The following is a 21,864-nucleotide window of genomic DNA, read 5'->3' as shown; positions in this document are numbered from 1 at the left end:
GAAAATAAATACAGTAAAGCTGATTAATCCTATTACTTTTCCATGTTGATTTTAATAGTTTGATTTTCTAATACAGAAAGAAAATAATAAATAACGTGTAACATAATATAGATTATTTCATCCATCTGTCCATCCATTTTCTATGCCGCTTATCCTCACTAGGGTTGCGGGCATGGCCAACATTAAAAAAGATAAACTTTAGGGTGCAAAACCAACTTTTGTGTTCATGTGATCTTGTGTATACATTTGTCTTGCTTCTGTCTTGAGAGCAGCCATGGAGGAAATGTATGAGCTCATAAATACATACAGTAAAGCAACTATAAAAACTATGTACGAATGTAAATGAATAAATATTGTGCTTAAATGACTGGTTTATATGTACTGTATTATATGTACTGTATTGGAAAGATTGAGGAAAAGGGAGGATATTCTGCCTTACAAATGATTACTGTATTTCAATGCAGTAAATGATTGTTAAGGCAGAATTAAATATGAAGTTCATCAAAGTCATATTTACAGTGTGATATACAGTTATTGAAAACAGGTGTAGCATCATCATAGACATACATTAAAATACAGCGACTATATATATCTTATATCTAAATATATCTTTAAGTGTGCATGGTGTTGCCTTATGTGTTCCATCAACAAAGATGTCTTGTGTCTGTCACTAGGACATCATGTGGACTGGTGCATGTCTCCACTGTCCTCATCATCATCCATCCACTGGGTGTGCATGGATGATCTCCACTGCCATGTCACAAACACTTTTCAAAGAAAATACTTGATTTTGTCGACACAAAAGACCTCCACCATAAACTTTGTACAGAATACTAACTAATACTAGCTAAATGTATACATGCATAGTTACAATTATGAATAATTATTTGCATGAATGTGGTATGGTTATTGTTTTACATTAAAACAATGCATATTAATAATGCATTTTAACACATACATTAAGTGATTCAACTTGTTTTACAATATAGACATTTCTGAAAACAGAACAGTTGGTTAACAATGCACATGTACTTACAGTATACAGGCCTTCATGCAATCTACAGCAAAGTGAAAGAATGAAGCAAGCAAGCAACAATAATTGTAATAATTATTACAATAATCTTGACTAAAGCGGAACATACAAATCCTTGTCTACACGCTCTGGAGAGATTGTTGAGATTCCATTATTTGAAGTGGATGAAATTCCAGTCTTGTTGGTCAGGATGTCACCACCACGCTTCTTACATTTGATTCCAAATAAACTGCAGACTTTCATCAACATCAGGTCCACTATCTCCTCCTCCTCTGATGGCTGCAATGAATCATATTCAAAGGCTTTTTCAATATTTTGTACGTTATTCGAATAAATGATTGACAATGACTGAAATCAACTGTGTGAATGAGTTACTTTGTGATGTATCTGCTCTTGACTGAAGGCCACAAGGATGACAGAGATGAAGAGGTTGAGCACCACAAATGTCATAAACACAATACAGGAGCCGATGAGGAAGGCACCTAGGACTGGGTTGTAATTCAGAACCTGTGATATACAATGGAGGAAATACATTAATCAGCAGCTATATATCAGGTGTCATAATCTATGGCGGTAAAGCTTTTACCTCATCATAGTTAAAAATGCCCAGCTGCAGGCTGACCATGGTCTGAGCCGCATCAAATAGGGTGCGATAAGAGTACAGCTTCCAACCATACATGAGATTAGACTGGACAAACCAGAATCAAGTCTATTAGTCATTGTGTGAAAGGCTGCTGAAAGATGTTAAGTCATGTTATATAATTATTTTAATAGCACTGCCATTTTCAATTAGCTGACTTAAATGTTGTATTTTTCTGCTACAAACTGAGAGTGAAATAATGGGGAAAAAATGCAAAGATGAGACAACAATGCCATAACATTGCCAGAAGATCACAGCACAGACTGATATTGTATGATCATTGTAATCATGAACGCATTCATTTTAGCTTGCATGGCTACAATGTGTTGCAACATTTTCAAATATTTTCCACATTGTAATGTCAACAAACTGGAAAGAAAAACATCATCTTTAACTCTCTCTGTTGCTGAGTGTGGGAAAGTACTCACAGCAATTGAGTAGGCCAGAAACATGATGGTCATGACCACCAGGAAGCCGGAGATATCCGTCCAGGCTCGCTGGAGCGTCGCTGTGATCATGTGCAGCTTAGGGTTGAGTCTCAGCAGGTGCCACAGTTTGACTGTAGCCAGGAGCACCAGGAAGGCAATCAGATAGCCCAGCACTGCATCAGCCTTGGCTGTCTCATGAAAACTGGCGTATCTGGAGGGAGCATATTATTATTCCATCAACATGATTGTATTTTCACTGTAAAATTGCTGTAGTTTTTACATCCCATTTTTTTACCAGATAATAAGGAGACCTAAGATCTATTACAGTAAAAAATGCTGCACAGTTGCTTTCTTAACTTCCATCCATCCATTTTCTATACCGCTTATCCTCACAAGAGTGGCGGGGGTATGCTGGAGCCTATCCCAGCTGTCTTTGGGCGAGATGCGGGGTACACCCTGGGCTGGTCGGCTTTCTTAACTTAAACTATTAATATAAATTATTATTAAACTACACAAAAGCTTAGGTTTCTGTAGTTTTGCCAGAAAGCTTTGGTTTCTATAGTTTTCTGTACTAGATGCACATTTGAACAACATTTTAAAAGTTCTTAGTGCAAGTTTGAGGCACAATAATAATAATAATAATAATAATAATAACAACAATAATAATAATAATAATAATCATAATCATAACACAGACTAATGTTGCAGCTATAACCAAGTTAAGACTCAACTCTGAACAACCAATGCGACTTCCTGTCCACACTTACGGAACACATTTATTGCAACACGCACAACCACAAGTTTTATTTATGTCTTAAATGGCTTATTTTCTCTGATTATGTCTACCATATTTGGTAATGTGAGTGTAAAGGTGACTATATGGCTCTTATTTCATATCTAGGGGGATCCAATAATGTCAACACACGTATTTAGGAGGTCATATATGGGGTTTCTATGCTGTGAATACAAAAATATTCAATTTATAAAGAAGGAATCCTACTTCAATTCATTTGAAGCCAATTAACGGCGATAAACAAGGGATTACTGGGCTTGTAATTTCCCCGGTCTTAAAGTGAGTGAAACACCAGTCACTAAAAGTTGCATCAAACAACTCAAGTCCACTAACTGAATAGTGTTAATATGACATAACGTGTTTCAACGTCTTTGTTAAATCTTCTGCAAAAAATAATGCTATTCGAGCAACAATTTTGAGAATGTCACAGTAGTTGCAAAACTTTACGATCATTCAATAGCAATAACCTACTGGTCTTTGTGGCTCTGGTAGTACTCCATGTCACGCTTCCCCAGCAGAGTCCTTTTGATAAAGACACACAGTGCGCTCCAGCTGAGAATGATGATCGCCAGCTCAAGCAGGTTCCATTTGCTCTTGAAATAGGTCCATCTCTGCTGCTTCATTAGCTTTGCCTGTTGGGATATTTTAATTATACTAATGTAGGAATTACTGATAATGGATGAAAATTCAAATGCAATTTCCATACATATACCTGAACAAACATGTAATATAGGATGAAGAGGAAGTAGATGGCTTCAGAGGCCATGACAAAAATGTGGAGTCCACCAGTTGATTGGTAGAGACGAACATTTTGAAGCTCACTACGGAACTGGAAAGCCCCTATGAAGCAGCCATTAGAGACATTTTTGAGGTTTCTGTAAAGGTAGCATACCCTGTCATGCCCTCTTTACCTATGGCTGTGGTTTCCAGCATGAGTGTGACGATGCAGAAGAGGTTGACATTGGCGTTGTACACAGTGAACTCAACAAAGATGGCTTGAGTGTACGCATCAAACCAACGTTTTTCATAAAGATATTGAAGGCATCTAGAGGACGGAAGTACATTGGTGAATTACACAAGGGTCAGACCATACACAGGTATAAATATAAGTCACCTGCTGGAGTTATGTAAATCTGGTCCCAGCTCCACCATAAAGCCGCCTCCTCTGTAGAGCGTCATGCTTCCCCAGATGGGATATGCCCTCAGTTTACCCTGGGATTGGTACTTCCAGGGGCTATGGAGGTTCACTGTTGTATTATCAGAGTCAGAGTAGTTCCAACCTGGACCGTAGGATCCCATGTCTTCCATCTCCCATGAGTACAGGGCATGGCACTTTGGCACTGCATGTTGCATGCCGCGAGCTACATGACAAGAATTTTTCTGTACCCTCACTTGGCGAAGACGGGCATTACCCACCAGCTTTGAGTTTCCATCTGTGATGAAGCCTATGATGGGTAACACGTGACAAGACCTTGACTGCAAATAGCTTTAACACCCATCTATCAGAGGTGATGTTACAGTTTATATGACAAATGATACCAACAACAACATTTTTATACAAGCCCAGTGTTTGCCATGGAAATAGAAAAGCATATTGATACCTGGGTGATCTCCAAACAAGCTGCTCAGCAGGGTTGTGTTTGCCCAGTTGAACACATCTTGAATACTCATCGTGTCGGCAATGCCTTTGCTGAAGCTCTGGCGAATGTGCTGGGTCAGGAAGTAAGCATTGGGATCCCTTTGGCCATATGCCACCAGGAGCAACATCCACATAAACCCCATGTAGGCTGCATGACAAGTATATCTCATTAGTAGGGGTGCAACGATAAACAAAATTCACGGCTCAGTTCGATACGTTTGCGTTACGGGTTGCTGCTTTTTCAATACAAAAAAATTACCTTGTTTTTTTTCATTTGAATTTTATTGAAATTTTTCCTCACCTTAAAAGTATAAATAGTAATGTTGCACAGACCTAGCATCATATAAGACAAAAAAGCACCATGTAATAGGAATATAAAACAAATATGTCTGATGGAGATCCATGTGGTGCATTCTTAGCAACAGAGTAAATATTGCATATAAATAAATATTGCAAAGACATTTTGTTAGTGATGATGATGAATGAATGAATGCCTCTCATTGGCTTAAAATGCGCAGGGCCCAATGGACTGCACATCAGAGGCCACAATGCGCATCACCATGTAGACCACCTCCGTTCGTTATAGTCACATTAAACACAGCACCAGGCTAATCCAGGCATCGTGCTTGTGATCCACCTGCATTCATCATCTGTCGTTGCCAGGTAGGAGAACCTTTGATGGTATATTCTCGAGATCGAGTGATGAGATGAGTGCTTTTTCTGGCGGAATTTTCACTTCTCAAATGTTGATTTGGGGGACAAGCCATTTATTTAAGTGTAGAGTCAGCCCAGGTTGGCATCATACTTTCAGCTTCCATCAGGTTGAGGTTGAGTTTGCATTATGTGCGACGTCTTTGATCTGACATCAGATGTGATGGGAGAATTAATACAAAAATGTACAAGTTGGTTCAGACGGTTATATTAAATAGTGGTTGCTGTCATTGAAAAACCTGCCTGTGAGGTTATTTTGGTCACGTGTGTGCAATGTGCGCCTGTCAGCCAACTACGCTGTGTTCTTCTTACCAAGAATCTCCCGAATGAGGGCAAAGACTTTCTGCTCTTTAATCATGTTGTTCCTCATCTTCTCGATGTCAGTTGGAGGCGGCGGTTGGTAGAAACTGCATGTGCTGTCTCTTCGTGCTGTTCTCACTGCATCGGGATCATCTGAGCATGAAAAATAACATTGCAGGCTTTTATGATCTCACATAAAACCATGCAACATGAATGCAAAGACTCAGTAACAAACCAGGATTTTTGAGGCTCTCGTCAATCTGAGGGTCTCCATATTCTTCCTGGTCAACCTTCTTTAGAACGAGAGCGAAAAAAGCAGCAAAGCCAAGAACCTGTAGCAGACGATGCTCCTAATTACAATTCTAGTTATGGTAGTTTGAATCACATATCATAATGGCAGGGATGCATTTAATAATAATGCTTAATCAAACTGGATATTTTTTAATTTTGCATTATACTGTCCTTACCTTAAGAGGTTGTGTGATGAACAAGCTCTCAAAAAAGGACACCGACATGGAGATCAGCCAGCTGATAGAGCGATCTTTCCCATAAGTCAGCCCATACATCATTGTGAAGTACCCTGACACACCACTGGTTGCGATGACCAATATCCATCCTACAAAAACAAACCACCACGGCAACCCTCCTGCACAGCATTTTTTAGCACCAGCCCCGTTCTCTCCTATCTCCTCTGGACTGGGGCTGCGATCAGACTGTTCTCCATCCAAGCAGGGTGATGGGAGGTGGAACTCAAGAAAGCTCTTCATCCCCTGAACTTGCTGCATGGCTTTGTTGTAGCTGTCTGGGTTTGGGAATCGAGAAGATCCAAGGAAACCTAGCTTCTTCTCAACATGACGCAGTTGCCTGTACAGATACCTGCTGTTGTTGCTCTTCTTCTGAACCCCTGAATCTGAGGTCTTCTCCGGACTGCCCCATACACTCTTTTCTGCACATTTGGAAAGTTGGTATTATCATGCATTCATCTTTACCAAGCATGATTGCATTGAAATGCAAAAGACACCAAAAACATGATCACAGCTTAGATTACCTTGAAGGTCCACTGCACCTAAACTGAGGATGGAGCGTTCCCTTTTGGCAGTATCAGTGTAGAAGTCAGAGGAGGGTCGATTTTGATGCTTGATGATGTCTTCCACCAGAGACAGCAAGGTGTTGATATCAGTCTGTTGGCCTGGTCGAAGTTCCATATGAGGCAGAGGACTCTTCATGGCCTTTGACAGCGACTGAGCAATTCTCTTTATGTCCTGATGGAGAAACCATGTCTGACGTTTTAAAACGTGTAGGAGAAGTTTTTCTTCCATATCATAGAAAGCAATCAACAGTTATTTTATAATAAAGTTCTTCTTCCCTTTATTTTATAGGCAATAGCAAATAGAGTTGTAGCAAGCCAAGTAAGTACCATGCTTATTATTGTTCTTGAAAGTTCTCTTTAAAGGTCAAAATTTTGCTCACCTTCATCACAGTATCTGGTGTGATGTCCTTCTGTTCTTTCTGAGGGGACGAGGCCTGTGATGGGGACACTCGAACTGTCTTCCCCTGCTTTGACTTGTCTGATTTGGCAACCTTTTCCCGAGGACGAGTGTTTCTGAAGATGCTCACAATGAGGAGATTAATGGGAAACATGATGATGGAACTTTGAATGCCAATCATAACTTGCTGCCAGGTGAACTCAATGTGACCTGCAAAGCACAGAAGCCTGTGTTAGCAAAAAAACTCTTGTCTTGTTGAATCACAGACACATGATAGTCTTTAATAATTATACACCAAAAGTAGGGAATAATCAGACAATACCGAGGTCCATGGTCTGCTCGGAGGGATCGGTAGGAATTCCCCAAAACATGATACTGGTCAGCATGGTGCACAGCAGCAAGGAAAAGCAGCAGGACACTCGCTGCACACGAGTAAAAGTGCTACACGGAGGTCGATTTATTACAGAGAACCAGAGGTGTCCATCACGGAAATCCTTAGCTGTCTTCATGAAAAACAGATTGCTACAAGGACAAAAATGGAGATCCAATCCGAGGTAATAAGATAAGAGTGTGTATTGTGTGGTGAATGAGAGTACCTAAATCTCTTCAGATCCTCTTCTGTGGCCACTGGGAAGACCTTGTCAAGGGTGCACTCTCCCACATCAACAGCAAGCCAGGAGTTACACAGAAAGTGCCACTTCTGGCCACTATCCAGGTCTTGCACTGTTACTTTGTTGACATACCTGCATGTTGGATTCAAATGTGTTCATCAATTTAACAGTACAGACTCAAACAATCATCTACTCCCCATGTTGTACCATGCAGGGTGTGAGCCGGAGTTATCATGCCACAGCCTAATGCCCTGCAGCTCCCCAAGAGAAAAGTGAGTGGTCAAGAGAAATATGTCCTCTGCGCCCCTCTCAAACAGAGGTTTCGCAAGATCAGTCAGATGGTGGGGCTCGCTTTCTCCTTCCGTTCCCAGCAAGGTTAGTGTCACCTGAAAACGGATGCGTTGCTCAAAAGGCACTGAGATCTTAAATGTTCAGTGATATGACTTACGGTACCTGTGAGGAGGTGGCTGCACCGTGGCGATGCCCTGTGCTGACTGTCAGCATGTAGCAGTACTCTGCCAATGGGTCATTATCGTCAAGCACTGTAATCTTGACCTGTAAATACACACATGCAATGAATACACATTAAAAAGGAAGCGCATATGTCTATCAAAATACCGTACAATGGCTTGTCACTGAGTAGCTCTGCAAAATCAATAATTGGCTTGTTTTATATCTCAAGGGACATAAAATGATTATTGTAACCGATGTGTGCTAAACCAACATACAGGTACTGTACTGTAAATGGAGCTAATAGGAAATGTAGCATACTCTATACCTATAAGGGTTATATATGAGGTTGTTTTTTTACCTTAGCTGTGTCCTGGATGTCTTTTCTGCGAGCCCATACAATAACCAGTAGATAGGCAAAGAAGATGGCCCCGACAAAACACACCACCACTGGATTGTTAGAAAATGTGGCGAAAAGCTCTGCAGTGCGTGACACGTCCACTAGGTTTGGCATGACAAAGAAAGAGCTGCCAAAGAAAGTTAAATGGTTACACAGACACTGTGTGACCAAGGGCGTGGTGAGTGGGCCAACCTGTGGACAGCATAAATGGGGAAAAAAAATGAATAATGCTTTTCATCATTTATTTCTCATAGAGGGAACAGATGGTTTAACACTTACTCTGCAGCCATCTTCACTCCAAGAAGACTCTATTTCATCCCAGTACTTGCACTGGGCTGCGATGGTTATAATACTGACAGTGGTGTTGACAGATTTGACGCCTGGCTCTACTTTTGGCTTCATGACAAGGAAGTGCATCCCAACATCACCTGTCCTGTCTTTAGGACTGAGAACCCAGGTATATTTTTCCTCTGATGTAAATGATATCATGATACACAACAACAAAAATAGGTAGTTATTAGTTATCTCATATGAATGGATTTGATGCACATGCTGGCTGCTATGGAGAACTAATTTAGTGGCAAAAATATCAACAGCATATTTTTTTAACATACCTTCTTTTGCATTCTCAAGTGGCATCTCAGTTTTCGCTACATAGTCCTCACTAGTTGGATATTTTTTGTACCCAAGGAGTAACACAAAGGAGATGTCTTCAGAGGGCTCCGTTTTCAGCACCAGCGTCACATCAGAGGAAGGAACGTCAATTAGTAACGTGCTAAAGTTGGCCAGGTCCAAAACTGTACTGTTCTCTTGCCCAACATCCGGCCTGGGAAGGAGAATCTGAAAACCCAACCACACAAAGACCCATTAGGATGTTACATTTTGTCCAACATAAAGCTGTTTTTAACTATTGTGTAAAATTGACTTTGTGCCCATAGACCGTGTTTAGGACCATGACAAAACATGTCATGAACATCCAAAATCTTTGTTACTTGTTTGCTCCAGTTTTGAGGGAAGAGATTTCCCTGTTAAAGTTTCGGGGAAAAATATCGGGAAGGAAACACCTCCTTCCTCATGAACATGATCTCGCCACTGACCTGCAACTAGCTAGCTAAAACAAAACAAAAAAAAAAAAAACAGGCTTCACTACACATCTTAAAATAAAACCTGGAGCATTGCCAACTGTCAGTCAGTCAGGTACAGATGTGGGAGCGGTAATATATCAGCAAATAGGCTAACCTAGCATGCTGTTAACATATGACAATATTAGCATTGTAGCTAACATAGCCATGCTAGTGTTGCTAACTAATGTTTATGTTATGTGGGCTTTGTAAAGGCATACATTCAGCATCAAGGCAAAATTTTGGGCAATACACTTTCAATACACTATGGTGTGATCTCTGACTAATTTAAAATGATTGAAAAATAGAATTGAAATTGAAAGATATGAGACATTTATTATAGTTTATTTATATTACCTCAATCTCCTCAGGCAAATTCTTAACAGGGATGACAGTGCCGTTCATTCTTGTGAGAGAGACGGATCCCACGGTTCCTGAAATGTTTCCCCCTTTCCACGAATATGGGTTCTTTTCAAAACTCATCATCTGTGACATATTATACACAGTATGTATGTACATTAGTGAATTAGGTCAAACCTAAAGTCATCATGTAAAAATGCTCAGTTTTGATTGACACGGTTTCTGTTTTGGAATGTTTCTTCTGTTGCCAATAGTCTGATTCTGTCACATAAACAATGTCAATCAAAAGTCTTGCAGACACACTGAATTTTTTTATGTCGTATTACAATATTGGCTGCACGAGTGGTTAGCGCGCAGGCCTCACAGCTAGGAGACCTGAGTTCGATTCCACCCTCAACTATCTCTGTGTGGAGTTTGCATGTTCTCTTCTTAATTGGCGACTCCTAATTGTCCATAGGTATGAATGTGAGTGTGAATGGTTGTTTGTCTATATGTGCCCTGTGATTGGCTGGCGACCAGTCCAGTGTGTACCCAGCTGGGATAGGCCCCAGCACGCCTGCGACCCTCGTGAGGATATGCGGTAGAAAATGAATGAATATTACAATATTTAAATAAAATGTTAAGTGCACACACTCACTCTAACATCCACTGGTTCATCTGGGGAGACGACATCAGCTGGTAGAGAAGGGAAAGAAAATCTAGAAGCACTGCTCCTCTGGATGTTTATATCTTGCGACTGCATGGTTTCTGGGGATACTCTGCAGAAAGTATTGCAGTTTCAACTAATGTATCCGCACCTTGGTAAATATTATCTGGTGTATTAACTCGTAATGCTGTGGCCTGTGGGGTGTAGAGTATATGTTAAAGACATCTTACCTATTGACATACACACTGATCTGATTAGAGTCAATGATGATGGGATCTCCATTCAACGTCTTATGATTCAACAAGGCATTCTGGACATTGTTTATCCCAGTAAGAAGAAAATTGGAAACCTTTTCCTAAATAGAACACATACAGAACAGACTTTATAAAGTGATAAAGAAACCAACATTGGCGGATTTGCTCTTACATTTGATGAAGCATTCAGAATATTACTGGCCGCTTCAACTATTGGTGCAGCTCCTTCCACAACTTCTCCATCGTCATCACCCTCCTGATGAACACTGATAGTGTTAAGGGAGGAGCTGAGGTCAACCAACAATGAACTTGCTTCTTCCTATGGTGGAAAAAAAATATCCAAGAACATTATCCTCGGAAAAAAAACAATTTTTTGGCATGATAATGAAAAAAACTGGAACTGCAATATCGTCATGTGGGACATTTGTTGGGTCTCTTTAATGTATAACGTTTTAATATAATGCAATTAATAGTATGCTTTCCTGAACAGAATTATTTAGTTTTTTTTAAACCTTCCACAGTCCAGTCCTCTGGTTTTGAAGCAGAGCATTCAGGTTTGAATGGATTCCTCCTGTGTTAATCTGTTCATATCTTGTCCTTACTCTGTTCGTATTAAGCTCCCCTGTTAAGTCTTTGTCAAGTTGTCATGGTTGCTAAATGTCATTCCCATGATTCCTGTGGTGATGGCTTCCGATTTTGTGCATTTAGGTTCACATTCCTTGAGAATTTTACATAATAAACTGATATATTTAATGTAGAGTACCTGGGCAGAGGTACTGAGTTCGTCTGAACGCTGCGTGAGTCCAACCACAGCCCTGGCTGTGACTTGCACCTCCTGACTGGTGTTGGTGGGGGAATCCAGCAGCACCGTGGTCATTTTGGTCAGCATTTGCTCTCTAAGCTAAAAGACAAAGAATGGTGGCTTTATATCACAGGGTTCACGGTTATAGGCAAATGAGCTGACCTACCTTCTTCCTTGCATCCTTCTGATCCTCATCAGTCTCTGTGTTGAGGACGTCAGCAACTGAGCTGACTATTTGTCCAAGGGCCTCACCAGAGAGAAGACCCTGCTCCTCCAAGTGGGAGACTGTATCATCTAGCACCGACTGAAGTGCATCCACTGAAACACTGGAGTTGCTTTTCGTTACCTTAAAGAAAAATGTAGAAGCAATTTAAGCCACTCTGCTTCTACCTTATTCTACCTTTTTGGACAAAGAGGATGATCCTTATTTTTTTGTTAAGAATGCTTCAAATATGACCATATCTGAGCAAGTGGATGACAAACCTGAACGTAGACAGTCGTGGTAACTTCCTTGTTTTCATTTTTCACAGTCACCACAAGGGACAGATTATAATTATTGTTCTCGTCCCCAATGGGCAATAAGAGAGATTTCACAACTTCACTATTACTGCATCGCAGATGTTTGCCTTCAAGACAAATTAGATAGTTCAGAAGTTAGTGTTGACTTGCATACTTATTTATGTATTCTAGTAGGAATCCAGAAAATAACACACCTAGTCAAATTCTTACTTGATTTGCCATTACGTAAAGCAAAATTATACTCCTCTTTCCTCTACTTTGTAAAGTCACATTTTCAAGATGATAGTTGAATGTGAATGTGAATAAAAGGAAATGTATACAAAACTGGTGAGACCAGCCATGTTGGTCGAGAAACAGTGCCACTGGTGAAAAGACAGGAAGCAGAACTGGAGGTAAGAGAGATGAGGATGTTGAGGTTCTCATTGGGAGTGACCAGGATGGATAGGATCAGGAACAAGTACATCAGAGGGATTACATGTTAGAGGCCTTGGAGATAAAGTCAGAGAGGCCAGACTGAGATGGTTGGGACATGTCCAGAGGAGACATAGTGAATATATTGGTAGAAGGATGCTGTGTTTAGAGCTGCCAGGTAGGAGGCGTTGAGGAACACAAAAGAGGAGGTTTATGGATGTAGTGAAGGAGGACATGAGGGTAGTTGGTGCGAGAGAAACAGATGCATAATACAGGGTTGGATGGAGGAGATTGATTCGCTGTGGCGACCCCTGAAGGGAAAAGCCCAAAGAGAAAGAAGTTGAATGCGAATGTGATAAGGCATTGCATGTTCTCACCCGTGTCTGTCTTGAAGCAATAAACACAACCTGATGAACAGAAGGAACCTGACTGGCAGGTGATATCAAACGCATCAAGGACAGTGCCTGATGGTGGAGAGATGTTGCATGTTGGGGGTACAGGGTCCGCAGGGGCTTCAGTTGCTGGCTCTGGATCTGGTATGGGCAGTGAGTACCTGGCATAACCTAACTCCGATTTTCCTGGTTGAACAAAGACACAAAAAAGTCTCACATCCAAACTTCTACCACCTTATACTGGTGGTCACTCATTGTGTGTAAATGATATTTAATCCACTCTAAAACAATTGACCACAGATATGCATTAAAAACACACCTTTAGCAATGACAGTGATGTTAAGCAAATTGTCCCTTGAATATGTCAGCTGTTGGCTGTTGACAAAAAATTCCTTGTTCCCTTCCTGATTCTTCACCAGTGGCCTTCTTCCTTCATGTGAGTAGCAGGTTTCACGTTTATCCTGAGAAAATGAGAAAATAACTTTATTTCAGCATTCATTCAACAGAGTAACCTTCTACATTCAGAAATGTCTATGACCTGCAGTGGCTTTGGATCCTCAAGGTACCAGTCAACATCCGGGCATGTCGTCTGACAATTCAGTCTCAGCTTAACCCCATGGCTCACATTAATTGAAGTGCAATCATCACAACTGTCATCAAAGGAAAGTAGCCAAATAGCAAAACATTAAGGTTAACGGGATTTATAGTCAATGGTAGAAATTTCAAAAAATGACTCTGCATCTAAATTTGATTGCATCTTGAAGAAATATGAGACAAAATAGTCTGTAACACTTGGTTGGTTGATTCAACATTGGTTAAACATAAATCAGTCAATAATCATTCATTCAATAATTTTGGCTACTTAGCAACCCCCTGGGCAGCATTGTTCTGCACAATAAACAAGAGTTCAGAATGTTCACACATATTTAACTGATTAATTTGGAAATGTAGCCTATGTTACCCCTTTTTTACCTGATGGTGACATTTTTGAATTCCTCTGGAACAACAGAGAGGCACCTTGAAGCAGAGGCCACTTGGACCCATTTCCTAAACCAGGCCGTTTTTTTCACAGTCACAGTATACACAGCCATCTCAAATGGATTCGGAAGGCATTGTTTGTCAATCACATGAGTTTCATCATGTGTTTGGTTGCTGCATTTGCAATCCCCTGCTACAGGAATGGAAAGAGAAATGAGGAAAAGGTGAATGGTAGCATACACAATGTCAGGAAGTCCCAACTTTTAAGCATGATTTTTATTGCCAAGAATAAGACATGAAAATGTAGACATAATTTACGTATACAGTAGCTTCATGACCATCTCTGTAGAGACTTGAAATACGATGACACTGAAGTTAATCTGTTACTAAACTCAACCAGAATGATGAAGCAATAGCACTTACTACATTTCCACATATATTGGAGTCCTTTGATGGGCAGTGACGCATTTCCATGAACCGTGAGCGTGACATTGTTAGTGTAGTCAAGCACAAAGGCAGGAGTGGCGTTGACTTTGAAGTTGTAAGAGTCATCAACACTCTGGCAATGAAAAGTAAGTGTTGTAAAAGCAGGTGATTAAGGAAGCCTTTATATGCAGGGTTTATAGTGAATTTCTATGTCGCTTATGTTCTCAGCAAAGTCGTGGAGGGTATACTGGAGCCTATCCCAGCTGACTTTGGGCAAGAGGCGGGGTACACTCTGGACTGGTTGCCAACCAATCATAAGGCACAAACAACCATTCACTCACATTCATACCAATGGATCAATTCCATGTTCTCCCCGTGCATGCGTGCGTGCTAAGTTAAATTACGACTCCAAATTGTCCATAGGTATGAATGTGAGTGTGAATGGTAGTTTGCCTATATGTGCCCTGTGATTGGCTGGCAACCAGTCCAGGGTGTACCCGCTGGGATAGGCTCCAGCATACCCACAACCCTAATGAGGATAAGCGGCATAGAAAATTAATGGTTAGTCAAAATACTGTATTATATACATCTCGTCTACAACTATCTTAGTAAATACAAAACATAGCAATGTTGCGTAGACCATACCGTGTTTCCAAAGTCAGAGTAGTTCCCACAAGCCAGGAATATGCTCTCCAGGCTCACATTAAAATCAGAGGCTGAGAAGGCATTTGCGGCTTGCACGTTCAATTTAAATAATCCTGTAACCAAAAGGAGTTTTGTGGATGTACATTATGCACTTAAATTAATGCAATCATCTTGGGAATACCTTCCACTGGACTGCCGAAGGTATAGGTTTGTAGGCTTCCATTGAGCATCTCTCTGGTATCAGTGTGACTGACATTGTCTGCAGTCAGTGTGAACAGAAGCCTCACAGGAGCTCCCCGCACTAGCGAGACACTAATATTGAGGTCACTAGAGTCGGGACACTGGCCATGCTCTGCTATCACCGAGGCCTGCAGCCCTTCGATCGGCTCAAGCAGACACAGCTGAAATTCAGTAGAAACCGTCTGCGTTGTGACCTTGTTGGAGGCGGTTAAAGTCAGGTTCTTACAGCCAAGGCCCACTTGCTCCACTGTACTTGCAGTCAGTGTAATGTTGTGGGGTGTGATCCCTTGGTCGACCGATGAGTTTGCAAGTAAAAGGTCCTTATACTGAAGTATGTAAGTTACATTTGTACCTATTTAGAACAAAACAGAACAACTTGATCTCAGTGTGTTATATAATGAGATATGATGTAATAGCCAATTTAAACCTTCTGACTCACCTGCCCCCACTGTGACCTGAACTGCAACAGGCCCACCACCATACAACAGGGTGCAGTTACTGCCATCTTCTGACGTGTTGGTGCAGTAGCACTTGATGTCACCAAACTGACCCACAGGTTCTTGAATGGTGATGGCTTTTTGAGCTGTCACGTGCCAGTCACTGGTGGAACACTCCACTGTGACCACAAAACGTCCAGGTGTTTTGAACTTGTGCATTACTGTGCTCTCCGTCCTATCAAAAAGTGTAAAGACAACAGTCTTTACTTCTATACACCCTCTACAAGACAATTATTGACAATTTTGTTTTGACAAAAATAATAATGTTACTACTAAATAATAAGAAATACGTATCATGATTTTTGTCCATAGTTTTGCAGATAATTGTATATACTGTAGGTATGTTATGTTATGTGAGAGCAGCCATGTTGTTTGGTCTAGAGACAGTGCCACTGAGGAAAAGACAGAAAGCAGAACTTGAGGTAGCAGAGATGAGGATGCTGAGGTTCTCATTGGGAGTGACCAGGATGGATAGGATCAGGAACGAGTACACCGGAAGGACATTACATGTTAGAGGCCTTGGAGATAAAGTTTATGGATGTAGTGAAGGAGGACATGAGGGTAGTTTGTGTGAGAGAGACAGATAAAGAAGACAGGGTTGGATAGAGGAGATTGATTTGCTATGGCGACCCCTGAAGGGAAAATCCAAAAGAGAAAGAGGAAGAAAAGACTGTTGGGGCGTGCCATGTGAAATCTCGCCTAGGGAGCCACTCTACGGTATATCTAACGTGTATCTAATAATACAAATTGTTGCTTACTCTTCCGGGCCATAGGGATCAATAGTGTGGCCATCTCCAGTATTCAGAGCACATGTAAGGTTTCCCTCATAAGGATGGAGCAGCCACTTGACAGTAATTGTGACATTATCAAACACTGCCGCCATTTTACTTATGCGCAGATGGAGTCCTGGAATGAAATTACATTATCGAATATAAATAAATACCCAAATGAATTACCACACTCTGGCATTAGGCAATGTTCTAGTGTGTTTTGTATTGAAGGGATTTCATCACTAACATCCAGTAGTCATTAGATGAGACATGAAACAAGAGGTACATTGTTAAATTAGGCATGAAGTCAATTTATAGCATCTGTTGTATATGCTATCAGGGAAAAAAATGATGTGGAAAATGTGTGTCTGACCATCTTTGCAGTGGTATTCCACGGACAAGTAACTTCCCAACAGAGGACAGGGTTCACCGTAAGACTTCACATCTGATGGTGCTTGGCATGCCTGTAGACCATGGCAACTGGCTGGAATTACACAAACGTTGTAGAAATGGTGATTTACTAATTTCTGCATTATTTTCAACAATATACAAGAAAATACTAAGGAACCGCTTGGAACAAATCCTGGAAACTGATGTACTATCCACTATATGTCACAAAGGGAAGCAAGTATTGTTGTTTCGTTAGTGTGGTTTGGTAGAGCTTTAATTTTGCAAAACTATGCAAAAACAATGCAGATGACTTCCATTTTGGCAAATTCCAAAAAACAGCAAGTATAATCATTTTTATCCACTTACAGTCCACTTGTATAGAGATCAAATGGGGACGTCATCAACAAATATATTAGTTGGAGCCGCACTTATAACATAAGGTCTTGCATGTCATGATTTTTCTAACAAACCCTTCAGATGGATATGTTTCGCATTCGGCCTTGGTGGAGGTCTTTATCTTTTGACCATGTTGCATGTATTTCTATGTCTATGTTGACTGTAGTCTTAAAAGTAACTTTAAAGGCAGGCAAAACAGTAATTCCTTGCTGTTGTTTTGGCAATAAGAGGTAACTATGGGTATCTTAAATATATTTAAGTCTAAATAAATACCTGTCACTGAGTCCACAACATCGATCCAGCTGCACTCCTCCTGAGAAGTTAAGGCTGGGGTAGTGGGTTTGGGCCCTTCAGATGGATATGTTTCGCATTCGGCCTTGGTGGAGGTCTTTATCTTTTGACCATGTTGCATGTATTTCTATGTCTATGTTGACTGTAGTCTTAAAAGTAACTTTAAAGGCAGGCAAAACAGTAATTCCTTGCTGTTGTTTTGGCAATAAGAGGTAACTATGGGTATCTTAAATATATTTAAGTCTAAATAAATACCTGTCACTGAGTCCACAACATCGATCCAGCTGCACTCCTCCTGAGAAGTTAAGGCTGGGGTAGTGGGTTTGGGCCGACAGTAGTGAATTGTTTTTCGACCGTAGAAGCTGTCGTCAATTTCTATGACTTGACCAGAGCCACACTGCAATGTGACATTTTGGCCACCACAGGCAATAGATTTCCCAGTATCTGCAAAACAAACGAAACAAGATTGAGAAATGGATACAACACAATTAGTTGGAGTGGTGTTTATATACCAAATTGGCAGATGAAGTTGAGTTCTTGGCTACAGTTCTCTGAGGCTTCCCACTGGAAGCTTGACTGTTTCAGGATATGTCCACATCTTGCTTGTGCATCGGGTGCTTTTGCCCAGTTATCGTAGCTGACATCTGAGCCATCCAGCCATGCCAGAGAAACTAGGATTGAGGGGAAAAAAACACATTCATCATCTTAATTGAAATGATCAGTGTTTCATCTATAAAATGTGATCATCTCTCATTGTAAGCCCATTAAAAAGACAGTGTAAATGAGAAACATCTGTCATTTTGCTTAATCCTTCACAGAATTCTGAGGCAGCTAACCGGCTGAACCAGTGATAACAACAAGAAAAGGTGTTAATCCTTAATTTTACAGTCGCATTGTTAGATAATTCCTTTTTTCAGCTCATTGTGGAAATGTGTTTTTAATGTCATTGTTAATATTTGAAAAGCATTGTAGTGTATGTACAGTAACAACACTTTCAAAATATTCCTCATTAAAAAAATATTCATAATGATACGAATAGTGCCATCGATTTCAACTTTATATATTTAAACGTCACCTATTCCTCTTTCTTCTTCTTTCTCTTTCAGCTTTTCCCTTCAGGAGTCGCCACAGCAAATCAATCTCCTCCATCCAACCCTGTCTTCTACATCTGTCACTCTCACACCAACTATCCTCATGTCCTCCTTCACTACATCCATAAACCTCCTCTTTGGTCTTCCTCTACGCCTCCTACCTGGCAGCTCTAAACTCAGCGTCCTTCTACCAATATACCTGATGTACTCGTACCTGATCCTATCCATCCTGGTCACTCCTAATGAGAACCTCAGCATCCTCATCTCTGCTACCTCCAGTTCTGCTTCCTGTCTTTTCCTCAGTGGCACTGTCTCTATACCAAACAACATGGCTGGTCTCACCACAGAACACCTGTTCCTCTTTGTAATTTTGTAACTGACTTGACTATTTGCTCTACTGTATATTAACTGCTGGCTACTGCTCTATTATTTCACTTTATTGACAGTTCTAGTGTCCTTACTATGTTCTTTACAACACTAAACAAGTAAAATATGGTATAAAAATGTATACAATTAATGTTCAGGTTAATTTGACATGCCCTCTCACCGTCTGTGGTGTCCAGAGTGAGGTTTGGTGCAGCAGGTGCCAATCCTAGCCACCAGTCCTTCTCTGAATCTAGGTGTTTCTGAAGGAACTGCTGCGTCTCGTCGTTCAGGATGAAAGCTATGTGTCCTCCTCCCCTTTCGCACCATTTCTGGGCACTAAGGAAGGAACGCTGCAGACCCACAAACTCATAGCAGGAGCCGTCAAAATGTTCCTGGCGATTTGGGCAGGACAGAGCATCTGGTTCCTCCTCAGCAAAACAAGAAGAGCTGAGGAGGAGAAATGTCAAAGTCAAGACGAGGTGGTCCATCACTGTCGCTGTACACCTCCACACTGCCTGCACTCAATGTGGTAACAACATGACTTTAAAGGAGAATGACGTCAGTGGCTGGTACAAAAGGCCAGCTCTTTAGGGTCATGTCTGACTTAAGGATAGTTTACTTGATGGCTGCCTAGCTTTGTATTGTGCATATAACTCTTGTGAACAAACAAAAGCCGAGGGCTGCCCTGAAAGGAGACAAAAGCCAACTGTCAACAGTCACTAATGGATCCAACAACCTGCAGAGAGAGATACGCTTGTCAGTCTTGGGCTGTTTCACCTACTATGACACATTCGAGGCACACAGGTCATTCATCTGTCTTTTGTTGTTGAGCCTGATAGGGTTTAATGGTAAAATTAAATTTGACTTGACTTTAATGAATAATATGATTAAAGTATTTTAATCGTGTCAAGCTCAGAAGATTTTCATGGCAATATTTTGTAAGTAAACAACAACAATTGGACAACAAACTGCAGTGCTCAACAACATAAACAAATAATAGAAATGTAATACATCAAATATACAATGCATGTTGATCTTTTCTTCTCATGTTATTAAAAGTGAAAACGTAAATACAAACATTGCAATTACTACAAATATTATAATTTGGAAGGTAATGGTTTGAATAATTTAAAAAAGAGCTATTTAAGTTGTCTTGGTTAGATGAATGCATTGCAGTTCGTAAAATCCCATATGTCAGACAAGTCAAATTTGTTTGACCCATTGAAGTTTTACGAATGTATAAATTATGTATTTAAAAAAGTAACAAAGAACAGCTAAAACTTCTTTAGTAATTTTTGATTCATCAAACCAAGTCAGAGTTGTTTACGTTTACAGTGCTCGCAGTCGTTTAAAAAAAAATAAGTACCCGGATGTTGACGTCATATTCAAGGGACGACGTTGTGTAAGAAGTTAGCAGTATACATAAACATTTCGTTCTAGTCTTATGAATGCGTACATAACACGTCGATGATGTTGGCTGGTAAGGGCGCCGGCAATGTCATATCTTCACTTCGGTTTCTGTTCAGGAATCAGGTAAATCGGAAGAAGCTTGGGTGTTTTAAACGCAGTATACAACCTGACGAATGCTAACTGATAGCAGTTGTCTAATTTCTCCTCTGTGCCCATAGACGTTAGTCCTTGGGCCGTCGTGGAGGTGTTTATCCACGCAAACCGATGGAGAAGTTCGCATCACAAAGGTCCTTAAGGAGAAATTCCCCCAAGCGTCGTCGCTCAAAGTTGTGGATATATCAGGTACATGGAAATCACTCATAATGTAGCGTTTGGCTGCCGCATCTGATCTCAGCCAGACACGTAACAAGATAGCATAACATAAAAATAACATTCAGATTTTTTTAGTTTTGCATTTTGCAAGTATTACTTTTCAGTCCTGCATTAGTGCTTTTACAAGTTTACTTTTACAATTAAATCATATTTTGTGTAATATTTTCCTATGTCCTCCTACAGGCGGCTGTGGGGCCATGTATGAGGTCTACATAGAGTCCAGTGAATTCAAAGGCAAGAGAACGATTCAGCAACACCAGCTTGTTAATCAGGTAGCTGTAATTAAATACTGTACTTTTCATCCAGACATCTAAAACTGCAGCTGTATCAGCTTTTAACACACTATTATGTTGATTATGCTAAGTGTTAACTTCCCATTAGTTTATTGTTGGTGTTGAACTGCACTTTATCATTCTGTGTTTCTATTTTTTTTTTGTTGCTCATGTATCGAAATAAGACAACCGATATGTTATAAACAGTTCTCAGTATAATGCACTGTAGTTCTACACCACTGCAGACTGCAAAAACCATAATCATATTGTTAAAATAATTCCTCTTCGGGGTGTCAATCAAAACTGAACATTATTAGTTCTCCACTGAACTTTTTCACTAATACTACTTACTATATTTTAGAGATGACTTCCACGGGTTTTTTGAGATGTATATGTATTTTGTTCTCTACAGGCACTGAAGGAAGAGATTCAAGGAATGCATGGACTGAGAATATTCACAGATGTTCCAAAACAGTAATACACAAATCCCCCTACTGTGACAAGAATAATTCTAATGTTCATCATATATACCATAAATCTACAACGTGTAAGTAGATATTATGTAGCTAAGCAAATAAATGTGAAATGAATACAATATTGCCAAACAATGTGTGCACACATACAAGTACACAGAAAATGATACATGGTCCTGCAGTGTATCATTGCCTGAGGCAATGAGCCAAATGTATCCCGTAATGTCCCAACATTTGCACATGAATCAGT

General features: G+C 40.4%; 2 protein-coding genes across 4 annotated transcripts; one reads left to right on the top strand and one right to left on the bottom strand.

Moving 5' to 3' along the window:
• Positions 1-50: 50 nt before the first annotated feature.
• On the bottom strand, positions 51-21,038 carry LOC131139702 (polycystin-1-like protein 2). Of its 3 annotated transcripts, XM_058089543.1 has the most exons (42): positions 19,269-21,038; positions 18,143-18,301; positions 17,886-18,074; positions 17,613-17,687; positions 16,927-17,037; positions 16,542-16,689; positions 15,726-15,958; positions 15,228-15,638; positions 15,047-15,159; positions 14,399-14,534; positions 13,970-14,168; positions 13,536-13,647; positions 13,317-13,458; positions 12,983-13,183; positions 12,159-12,301; positions 11,842-12,021; positions 11,637-11,774; positions 11,046-11,192; positions 10,850-10,974; positions 10,611-10,731; positions 9,971-10,099; positions 9,107-9,332; positions 8,772-8,962; positions 8,454-8,684; positions 8,096-8,197; positions 7,850-8,028; positions 7,628-7,774; positions 7,354-7,553; positions 7,015-7,241; positions 6,593-6,806; positions 6,012-6,490; positions 5,780-5,876; positions 5,557-5,697; positions 4,496-4,681; positions 4,009-4,339; positions 3,806-3,939; positions 3,607-3,734; positions 3,366-3,526; positions 2,102-2,312; positions 1,620-1,721; positions 1,409-1,540; positions 51-1,312 (listed from the first exon to the last, which is right to left on the bottom strand). In XM_058089543.1, the coding sequence occupies exons 1-42, from the start codon at positions 19,573-19,575 to the stop codon at positions 1,127-1,129; spliced, it is 7,524 nt and encodes a 2,507-aa protein (XP_057945526.1). In that variant the 5' UTR covers positions 19,576-21,038; the 3' UTR covers positions 51-1,126. The 3 variants fall into 3 exon arrangements, with proteins under 3 accessions (XP_057945526.1, XP_057945527.1, XP_057945528.1); XM_058089544.1 differs by lacking the exon at positions 1,620-1,721; XM_058089545.1 differs by lacking the exon at positions 17,613-17,687.
• bola3 (bolA family member 3) lies at positions 20,452-21,736 on the top strand. Its single transcript, XM_058089546.1, has 4 exons — positions 20,452-20,620; positions 20,716-20,839; positions 21,053-21,141; positions 21,554-21,736. Exons 1-4 carry the CDS (start codon positions 20,555-20,557, stop codon positions 21,617-21,619), a joined length of 345 nt encoding a protein of 114 aa, XP_057945529.1. The 5' UTR covers positions 20,452-20,554; the 3' UTR covers positions 21,620-21,736.
• The last annotated feature ends 128 nt before the right edge of the window (positions 21,737-21,864 follow it).

Source organism: Doryrhamphus excisus, chromosome 12 (assembly GCF_030265055.1).
Source record: "Doryrhamphus excisus isolate RoL2022-K1 chromosome 12, RoL_Dexc_1.0, whole genome shotgun sequence".
Lineage (NCBI taxonomy): Eukaryota > Metazoa > Chordata > Actinopteri > Syngnathiformes > Syngnathidae > Doryrhamphus > Doryrhamphus excisus.
The sequence above is the reverse complement of the archived record's forward strand: the minus strand, read 5'-3'. Positions and strand labels throughout refer to the sequence as shown.

Excerpts from the sequence above, each read along its gene's own strand:
- LOC131139702 (XM_058089543.1), bottom strand. The coding sequence starts at position 19,575 with ATGGACCACCTCGTCTTGACTTTGACATTTCTCCTCCTCAGCTCTTCT. Across the intron at positions 10,100-10,610 it reads ATGAACCAGTGGATGTTAGA|ATGATGAGTTTTGAAAAGAA; the intron begins GTGAGTGTGTGC and ends AATATGTCACAG. Across the intron at positions 3,527-3,606 it reads TATATTACATGTTTGTTCAG|GCAAAGCTAATGAAGCAGCA; the intron begins GTATATGTATGG and ends ATATCCCAACAG.
- bola3 (XM_058089546.1), top strand. The coding sequence starts at position 20,555 with ATGATGTTGGCTGGTAAGGGCGCCGGCAATGTCATATCTTCACTTCGG. Across the intron at positions 20,840-21,052 it reads CAAAGTTGTGGATATATCAG|GCGGCTGTGGGGCCATGTAT; the intron begins GTACATGGAAAT and ends GTCCTCCTACAG. Across the intron at positions 21,142-21,553 it reads AACACCAGCTTGTTAATCAG|GCACTGAAGGAAGAGATTCA; the intron begins GTAGCTGTAATT and ends TGTTCTCTACAG.